Consider the following 10625-nt stretch of genomic DNA (forward strand, 5'->3'; position numbering starts at 1 on the left):
ACTTTTGCCCAGAAACTTTAAAATTAAGATTCCTTCTAAACATCTTTACTTCACTAATTGAAACGCACTAACTAAAACTCACTCAGGCAGATTACATCCAAGCCATCACTTGTGAGTGTGACACAAAAGTTTATTTCTAACTGACCGAAAACGTCACACGCAATTACTAATCCAACCCTCCGCTTTACACCAGGATCTGATGGGCGCCTCTGTTCACGCTTTTGGGAAACTACTCCCGGCGACACCTGGTCAACGGCGCCGCTTCTTCGCGCATGCGTAATGATCAGCCAAAAATCCCAAAAGCCGTCTCGCATCAAAAGTAGCCGTGTTCCAATCTGCCGGGGAGACACGGTCCGAGCAGCGCGGAGAGAGCAGGGATTTAGACCTGAGGAGTTTCTGAGTCCCTCACCATGCCGAGGTCCTTCCTGGTGAAGAGCAAACGGGCTCACAGCTATCACCAGCCCCGCTGCCCGGACGATGGCTGCGCCACACTGGACACCATTCTGGCACAAGTGTGCGCAGGTGGGTGCGTTTGTGCGTAATTATCAACGGACACTGTAATACAGTAGCGAGGTTTTTTTTTTTTAAATAGCAGCGAGTAAAACTACATAAAGATGCATTTCCCTGTGCTGTCAGCAGCGAGCAGAACTCAGGAGGAGTTCGCATCCAAACTGGAACCAGAGGACAACCTGTGCGCCGGCGCGGGCAGAGAGTCCCCTGGATCGAGCCGGCGGTCCCGGGGGTCCCTGTCCTCCTGCTCCCCGCTGAGCTGCGGGGGCAGCGTGTGCGAGCGATCCTCCGACTGTGATTTCTGGCGTCCGCCGTCTCCGTCCTCCTCACCAGGTTTGCGCCAAGCTCATATCATCCATGCAGCAAAAAGTTTGTTGGAGCAATTTATTCCGACGGGGAATTAGAGTGAATCTTTCTAAAATTTACTAATAGTGACCTAATCTGTAATATACTAGGCTAACAATAATAATTATTATTAATGTGCAAAATATTAAAAAAAAATTAACTCCTCACATTTAATTTAATTTATTTTTATTCTATTTATTTTATTATTTATTGCAATAAAAAGCGAGGCAGAAATGATAAATCAAACTGATTAAAACTGACTACTGACATAAGACTCATGAGTAAGATGGTGATCAATTTCGGCTAAAAGTAGGCCTAATTTTATCATTTTTGAATTAATCAGATTCTTGCATATTTATGACGGTGTGTGTGTGTGTGGGGGGGGGGGGGGGGGTATCGCGACACGTTTTTACCATTTTGCAATGCATTCTCCAAGTTAGGTAGTCGCATGTTAGTTCTGAAACAGTTTCTAAATGATCCCCCTTCCTCAGACTCCGAGAAATGCCCCCCACCCGCAGCGGAGGACACCGCCTTCAACATCCAGCTCCTTCCTTACTCCTGGTCACCTTACTCCGGCTCAGATCTGAGGCATCTGGTTCAGGGGCCTCATCAGCGCCAACGGCACCTCCGGGGCCACGGGGGGTCCCACTCCCCCGCATCGGGTATCTACGGGGCTGAGCACGGCGGCGGCAGTGGGCGTGTTTACGCGCAGCGGGGCCTCGGCAGCGGGTGTTACCAGGAGTATTCTCCGTGCGCGGCCCGCGGCATCTACAGGATGCGGGACGGGGGGGAGCTGTACGCGGGGGCCAATCAGAAGGAGATCAAATCTGAGGAGGATTTTCTGCACCCCAGCCTCGAGGAAAACGGATCCTATAAATGCATCAAATGCTGCAAGGTAGCCCAGCTGATTTATTTAGTTTCACAGAATTAAAAACAAATCCGATTTTAAATAGAGATGTGTCCCATTACCCCCATTCGTTTAAATAAACGGAAAAAAATATTTTCAAGACATATTTATTCTAATGTTTTTCCGCACGTTTCTGTATTTTCCAAAGGTGTTCTCCACGCCCCACGGCCTGGAGGTTCATGTGCGGCGTTCACACAGCGGGACGCGGCCTTTTGAGTGCGGGATCTGCGGCAAAACCTTCGGACACGCAGTGAGCCTGGATCAACACCGGGCGGTCCATTCACAGGTACCAGGCTCAGACCGCAAGCATCTACAGGAAGACGTCCCACAGAGATTTTTAAAGGCCCAGATTTCCAGGCTTTACGCAAAAGGCCCTGATGATTTTTTTTTTTTTTCGAGGGGGGGGGGGGGGGGGGGGGACAAAATACTCTATTACCTCAGTGAATTATGTGATGAATTATATGATCGAAAAGATATTTTGTTTCCGTATTTCAACTCATTGTATAAATCAGTTACACAGTGACATATTTCAAGTGATTTTCTTTTGTTGATTTTGACAATTATGGCTTGATGCAAAATACCTAAAATGTTTCCAGAAAATGAGAATACACCAACACCAATACAAATGCCTTTTGATACAGATATTTGGATTGAATGAAAAATGTATCCATGCACTGTACATGATGGACTTGGTCTGGCCCACTTTTGGGTGAATTACTGCATCAGTGCGGCGTGGGATGGAGGCGATCAGCCTGTGGTTCTGCTGAGGTGTAGGAAGCCCAGTTAGCTTTGGTAGCGGCCTTCAGGTCATCTGCCTTGTTGGGTCTGGTGTCTCATCTCCCTCTTGCCATTAGTCTGTAGATTCTCAGTGGAGTTCAGGTCAGCAGCGTTTCTGTGGCACCATGGTTTTTAAAGCAGGTATTGGTACCTTTTTGGCAGTGTGGGCTGGCACCAGGTCCTGCTGGGAAGTATAAATCAGCATCTCCATGAAGCTTTTCCACAGAGGGAATCATGAAGTGCTCAGTTTTCTTGGTAGATGGCTGCCTTGACGGTGGACTTGATGAAACACAGTGGACCAGCACCAAAAGATGACACGGCACCCAGAACTTCACTTGATTGGAAACTTCACTCTGGACCTTAAGCAACTTTTGAATATGTATTTCTGGGACCTTGATATTGAAATGCAGAATTTACTTTTAGCCGAAAAGAGGACTTTGGACCACCAAGCAACAGTCCAGTCCTATTTCTCCTCAGCCAGGGTAACACGTTTCTGACGTCGTCTCTGGTTCAGAAGTGACTCAGCACAAGAAATGCAAAAGTTGTAGCCTATGTCCCAGAAGCATGCATGTGGTGGCTATTGCAGCTCTGTCTCAGCTTGTGGCTGTCTTATGGCTTACCCTGTCAAAGACCGTCTGCTGGACAATTGTCAAGGCAGCAGTGTGTGCCATGACACTACTGAATTAAAATCACATTTTATTGGTTTAAGCAGTAAGCCATAATAAACATATCAGATTTAAACACGCACAATGTATCACTGCTTGTGATAAATCTATGGGTTTCACTTTTGAATATGGAATTACTGAGATACATTAAATTGACAAAATTCAGATGTTTATAGGCTAGGTAGGGGTGCCACCAAAAGGGTAGCCAGACGAGACCCTCTGATATTGATGGGATGAATTACCACCAAAACTAAAAGGCTCTATTATGAATATTAGAAGAGTGTCCAATGATGTGATTATTTTAACAGGAAAGGAGCTTTAGCTGTAAAATCTGCGGGAAGAGCTTCAAGCGTTCCTCCACGCTCTCCACGCACCTGCTCATCCACTCGGACACACGACCCTATCCGTGCCAGTACTGCGGCAAGAGGTTCCACCAAAAGTCCGACATGAAAAAGCACACTTTCATCCACACAGGTCAGAGAGATGCTCCTTACGTCTAAAATAACACGGGGATTCATTTGCTTCTGCCAAAGCGGGCGCCTTTTTCAACCATTTTATCCCCGCAGGTGAGAAGCCGCACAAGTGCCAGGTGTGCGGGAAGGCGTTCAGTCAGAGCTCCAACCTGATCACGCACAGCAGGAAGCACACGGGCTTCAAGCCATTCGGCTGCGACCTGTGCGGGAAAGGTTTCCAAAGGAAAGTGGACCTGAGGAGGCACAAGGAGACGCAGCATGGACTGAAATGAGCAGATTCCCATAAATCCTTTCACTGAGTGGCCCTTTCCCTGAGCATTGGCCAGTATTATAGTTTTCCGCATTGACCTGCTGTTTTTTTCTTGCTATTTAACTATTTATAATTTGTTTTTACATTATTATAAGGATCTAAATGACCAATTTCAAAGACTGAATATTTGTATCAGCTTTAAGATTTCATTTGTTTTACAAACAGGAATTAAATATTAATTGAAAGATCTCACTTGCAATTTTTTCTCGCCATTACCATACTTTAGAGCTTAAAATGGTCAATGAGGCTCACCACCCAGGGTGTCATCCTTTCTGGGGGTTGTACAGGTTATATATATATACATACATATATATATATATATATATATATATATATATATATATATATATATATATATATATATATATATATATATATATATATAGATAGATATAGATATAGATAGATAGATAGATGAAGTAGGTGTCTCCCGGCAGTAGACACCATGGAGTAGGCTAAAAGAACTTAAAACACAACACAGCCTAAGACACAAAAGAAATGTACAGACATTTAAAGGAGCAATACGCGATATTTCACCACTAGGTGGTGCCTGAGAGCTGTCTGTAGACCAAAACAAGATGTGACAAGCCCCCTCTCTACCTCCACTATAGCTGCCACCCATCTCCAACCTTCCCTTCTCACTTGTCGCCTCCTATGGGACATATTTGTAAAAGATAAAAACACAACAAAACAGCCTCACCTTTCAGAGCAACATTTTTAGTAAAGAATTAAGTAACTCATAGCTTTATAATGCTGTTAGCAAGAGAACATTTTGATCTGGAGGTTCTCTCCACCATGTTGCTCCAACACTGCACTGCTCTAAAGGCGGTGTTTTAGGCACTCAGCTTTATACACTGGAGTGCTGATTTTGCCGAAAAACCTGAAGTCACTGGCCGCCATCTTGCTACTCCTTACTCTCACAGAATCCCATAGGATTTGGTTGCAATAACAAGCAGTTTTCTGGCTTAGTAAAAACGTTTCACATGTAATTCTACAGTCAGTGGATGTACTAACACTATCAACTACTAGGAAATCATATATATATATATATAATGTCTACATATATGTAAATATATGTTTTTGTATAGGGAGTAGCAAGATGGCGGCCAGTGACTTCAGTTTTTCGGCAATATCAGCACTCCAGTGTATTATAGAGATCAGTGGTTTTAGGGCTCAGATGCACTATGTATGTACGTGTGCGCATGCGGCCAGCCTGGCTATGTAAACAAGAGAGTGGAGAACAACAGTGAGGGAAGTGGTGTGATGTCATACCATAGTCCATCTCAAATATTACCATTAGTTCTTCACATAACTATTTTCTAGTTCTTTTTACATAAAATAATGAAATTTCACGTGTTGCTCCAAAAGTTCAGTTTTTGGAGTGTTTGTCCTGTCACATGTGGAGTGAAAATTTCAGAAAAAGAACATAACAGTCAAACTTGGTGTCAGTAGCATGATCATTTTTGGGGTGGGTGGGGCAGAAGGATGGGCTTACACTGGGGTAAATTAAAGCTAAGAATGCCCAAGAACACAAGAATATCACTGTTGTGCTTTTCTTTTTCGTGCTTCGCTGAGTTCTTTGCAAGTCTAAAAACAAAAAAACAAAAAACAAACTAAGAAGAGCCATGTGAAGTCATGCAGACCACCAATCACATCCCCCAATCTGCATGACAGGTCAAAGCTGATAACTGTGATATTCAAACAGAGGAACGTTTCGCAGCGTGCGCCATCTGGCCAAAAATAAATATTCTCAGGCAAACCAATCATTCACATACCCATATAACGAATGACATTAGGAGGCCATAAAAGGCAACGTAAAGGAAGTCTGCAGGATTTGAGCAGCTTTTATTACAGTAGAAGCGCCTTTAACTGCAGCAATAAGCGGCCAAGTCCACATGGTGTTTTCACTGGGAAAAAGCTGGGTGTGATTTTGGTTGTCTTTACATTGCCTCTACCTTAGTTAAATATTGAAGCCTCAAGGATGTGATTTGCACATAACTGGCCACAGATTGTGCACATAATCCGGCACCACAACATAAACGAGCAGACATGTTTATTGCTAAAGATGGGTGAAAAGCCGTAAAATACTCACATTTTATTGCAACAAAATCTCACGCTGGACAATCCAGCCTTCAAGTACAATTAATTCAATAAAAGGAATTATTTTTAGCAAAACCATCGGTGCCACAACTGTAGTGCTACTTTGCCAGTAGCAAAGCATGTGGTCCATTAACATTTCATAAGGTTGAAGAATGCAGAGGGATCTTTCTCCAGTCCTCTTTGCATAACCCTTCTTATCAGTTCAACCTAGATCTGACCGTACTTTAGGTTTTGTATAATTATCCCATTGAATGATCTAATAACATTCAGTCAACTAAGTTTATTTCTATAAATTTATACCAGTTTTTAACCCCACTAACAAGATTCCCAAAGCCTTTGGAAGAGAAAAAGGCCCACAGCATCACAGATCCTCCGTCATACTAAACAGTGGAGGAGGTGCTATTCCAGATTATACGTTACTTGTTTTATGCCAAACTCACTTCATCAATGTTTGCCCAGCAGACTTTAGACTTTTTCCCAACCAACCAGAGAGCATCTCGTTGTGTTTTAGTGACCCTAAGATGTCCCTCTTAGTGGTAGTTGTCTAACCTGTTAGCTTCATGTTAACTTTATACCCAAGAGGAACAAATCAGAAGTTTCTAGAAGCTCAGATCAACAAATCTGAAACAAAAAGCATACATTAAAAAAAAGCAGGCTTAATGTAACTTAAGGTTGTTTTTATCGGTTGATAAAATCGTTGATTTTAAAAGGTATAAGGGTACCAACAGCTTTGACTCAAGGTTGTACCCCTCACTGAATAAATATGCTCAAATTCAAGCTTGGAACTTTCAACTTTTTTTCCCCATGTGACATTATGCTACAGTAAAAAAGGAATTTATTTCACGTATTTTCATAAATCTTTGCCAGAAGTGCAAATGAATGCGTCCGTGCAAGTAGGCAACAGTCTCCATTTTTTTGTTTTAATAAAGACAAAACCACACAAAACATAATTTTTCCTGAATTGATCATATTATGAGATTGAACACATTATACGTCTGTTTATTGTTCTGTCAGCTTGTTGGCGATTTAAACAGCTGAACTAGGTTGAGAAGGTCCTGTTCCTGCAGGCCAAGCTCCTCCATCAGAGTGTTTAAATACTGCACTGATGCCGACGTCTCCAAGGCTCCCTGCACCACCGGAGACACATCTGACAACCTGGAGAATGAGGGAAATCAGAAAGCAAACCATGTGACCTCTTGTCTCAGTGAGAACAATAGAAACAACGGTGCAATTATAGACATCTTCCCCCAAATTCACAATTTAAAGAACATGTATTCTGTCAAATAAAAGGTAATGTATCAACTTTACTAACTGAAACAGAAAATTGCACATTTAATGGTTTTGTTCCGAGTCCAGTCCATCTGGAAAATGCTGCTAAGTGCCACAAAAACTGGAGAATCGGGGCTCCATGAGGCTTTCAAAAGCACGTAAATATGAAGTGCTTAAACAGAAACGTTGCCTTTGCTGTCACTGATACACAATCATAACAGTATAAACTAAACTTTACGTGTAAGGTAACGCTTTTTAACTTTCACTCGGTGATGGCTACCTAACATGATCTGATTCTCAGAGGAGCCAGAGGGAGACGTTCACCAAGAATCCAGCTGGTGATCAGAATCCACTGTTTTCAGCGTGACTGGTCCTGAGTGGCCCCTTACTGTCTGAAGGATCAGAACGCACCGTAGCAAGCACAACACTCTTCTGGGTGGAAGTTATTACAGCGACAAGTCTGCACCTTATCAGTGAGGTGTTGATCAATAAATTCAGTGGAAGCACAGAGAAACTTGTAGGAAATGAGGATGCTGGACAGAGGCATGGAGGCAGTTTATTCAGGCGGCCACAACAGATGTCAACCTGCTCGTCGTCGTTAGTGCTCTATTCATTTTGTACTTTTACAGTTTTGCTCATTTCAAAAGGAGCCTTTTGACACATGGCATCAATTTGTACTCACTTTGGGGACGTTTCTTGAAAAAGGCAAAGGGTGAGATCTTCTTAATGCTAACTTCAGCACTAAATGTATTACAGCAACGCTGCTCTGCTTTAGCTTTTGAGCTTTCTAACTATTTGTTGTGGGACACGCTGTGTTTGGAAATGTTGGCACAGGTTCGGAAATCTAAAGGTAAATATCAAGGTGTGCATTGTTCAGGTAATACACAGAATTGATATGCTTAGAGGTGTTAATGCTAACCATGCTAGCATAAGATGGAAAATACAGTTTCAAATGGTGAACTCCTAAAGGTTTTAGCGGGAAACCACAGATCCTCTTGGTACAAGGATTGAAAATCAGCCATAAATCTCTGATTGGCGCATCTCTGGTTACAGGTAGTTGGAGAATTGATTTATAACGAGTCATAACTGAGAATGAGGATCACTGGACACTGAGAATGCCTCATAGGCAAAATAAAGAGCAATGTAATCCCTTAAAGGAGTTCAACAGAGGTCACTGTTATGCAGCTCGTCTGCATCAACATTCAGAGATGGCATTCTGCATACCTTGGTTGGAATGAGCGCTTATTTCAGCACGGTTGCCTTACTATCATCTCAAACCAGTCCTCCCACTCTACTCTGACCTCTGACATCAGCAAGACACGTTCCTGCACATGACTGCCACTCACTGGACAGTTTCTCCAGAGAGGTAGTTATGTCTGAAAATCCCAACAGACCAGCAGTCTCTGTAACACTCAGACCAAAAGTGTTACAGAGCTACGTTCAAAATCTCTTGAATTCCCCATCTCCCACGTTCTGCTGCTCATACTGCAGCAAGTCATCAGCTGATTCACTATTTCAGTTAACCAATGGAGGAGCCGTGCCTAATAAAGCGGCTGGTGAATGTACGACACATTGCTCCACCACATAACACAGATGAGAGTTTGTCGTTGTAATGGGAGCTCATAACCTCCGTGCTGCTTTCTTCTAGTCCCTTCCTACCTGTCCTGTCTCCCAGAGTGGAGGCGCACTGCTGGATAATCTCCGGTTCAACTCAGGGTCTAGAGTTGCAGCTACGTGGGGGGGCGGGGTGGCTGGGTATCCATTATTTAGCTGGCCCAAACAATAGAGGCCAGACGAGCTCCACAGCTGCCACGCAGCGGACAGATAAGACAGCACGCCAAATTATTCATGATGGAGGAATGGAAGGACGGAGTGGAAGACAAGTTCAATGGGAACTGATGAAATCATAGAGCGCCAGAGGGACACGTGGCGGGCAACCAACGCTTGGTGAAGAGGATTTAAAAAACGTGCAACAGCGATGAGGCTTCATGTGACTCTCTGCCCATTTTACTCTAATATCTAAGGTGAGAAAAGTCCTACTGTTAGGTCAGGGGATTCACTGCATGTCAGCAAGCAGTGATTTGTGGAAGAAAAATCACCTCTAATCAGACCAGAGACGGTGATGGTTTACAAATCTTTTCCCCTGCATAAAGATATTTACCCAGACATCATTTTCTTTAAAGCCCCCAAACATTTTTAAGCTGGAGGAACAACTAAGTTTGTCCAGTTCAATATGCTTTCTTGTCTTTGTAGTGTCTTTCTTCAGTGACGACTAACTATGAAATTACTGACAAAATGGGAAGAACTAAGCAAACTGAGCTGGGACCACTGAGGGCGCCATAAATCAGGATGAGACAAGCATCAGGTGAGGGTTTTCCCAGACAGGTCGAGCTGGAGGAGTGTATGCTGAGTTAAAGTGTGTGTGTTTCCTTTCAGAGTGTGCCAGGCTGAAAGTGTGTGCCTTCAGTGGTGCTTCACGGATCTGGAGAGGGGCAATCAGCTTGAGATAAGGCTGTGTGTACTCAGACGGGAGCAGCACGGAACTGTCCAGGAACGGCAACATACACACATCCTTGTTTAAAATACTTACTGAGGACCGTGCCCCCACTTCCATTGACTTCTATTCATTTTCAACGCTTTCTATGCCCTTACCCCAACTCTAAACCGAGCATACACCTAACCCTAACATAAACCTGACGGCTAGCCCAGAAAAAAAGTGAGGACCAAAAAATGGCCACGGAGGATTTAAACACACGATGTAAACTTACAGATGCAGAAGCACCACAGCTATGAGGGTCCACTCTGGAATTTTGTGAATGATGTTGGTGTTGGTGAACCTGTAAAAAATGAAGAAGCAGGGGTCACCATAAATTCAGGTCAAATACAGACTCAGCACGGTTAAGAGCAGCTTTTTTTTTTAAGACATTTGTGATATTTGCCCTAATCAGACTTTCTGTAAATAGGAAAACATAAAATGAGCACTACCAAAGCCCCCTGCCTGCAGCACTGATGTGTCCTTCTACAGTCCAGCTTGATTTACTTTAAACAGACAGTGCCTTGAACTTTTAAACATTTTTTCGTGTTACAACCAGAAACGTTTCTGTATTTTATTGGGATTTTATGTGACAGACCAACACAAAAAGTGCACAGACTTTTTTTTATTTTTGACAAATAAAATTCTGAGTAACATGCATTCCCCTTTACTCTGAGACCCTAAACAAAACCCAATGTAAACAGTTCCCTTCGGACATGAACTAATTAGTAAATAA

General features: G+C 43.2%; 1 protein-coding gene and 1 long non-coding RNA gene across 2 annotated transcripts; one reads left to right on the plus strand and one right to left on the minus strand.

The window, feature by feature from the left end:
- Positions 1-369: 369 nt before the first annotated feature.
- LOC118563391 (zinc finger protein Gfi-1-like) lies at positions 370-4154 on the plus strand. Its single transcript, XM_036137887.1, has 6 exons — positions 370-522; positions 640-843; positions 1347-1750; positions 1911-2048; positions 3513-3678; positions 3771-4154. Exons 1-6 carry the CDS (start codon positions 411-413, stop codon positions 3947-3949), a joined length of 1203 nt encoding a protein of 400 aa, XP_035993780.1. The 5' UTR covers positions 370-410; the 3' UTR covers positions 3950-4154.
- A 2835-nt stretch (positions 4155-6989) lies between these two features.
- On the minus strand, positions 6990-10625 carry LOC118563328. The gene is made up of 2 exons (XR_004931146.1): positions 10125-10625; positions 6990-7242 (listed from the first exon to the last, which is right to left on the minus strand). It is a non-coding gene; the product is annotated as an uncharacterized LOC118563328 (long non-coding RNA).

This window comes from Fundulus heteroclitus, chromosome 6, assembly GCF_011125445.2.
Source record: "Fundulus heteroclitus isolate FHET01 chromosome 6, MU-UCD_Fhet_4.1, whole genome shotgun sequence".
NCBI lineage: Eukaryota > Metazoa > Chordata > Actinopteri > Cyprinodontiformes > Fundulidae > Fundulus > Fundulus heteroclitus.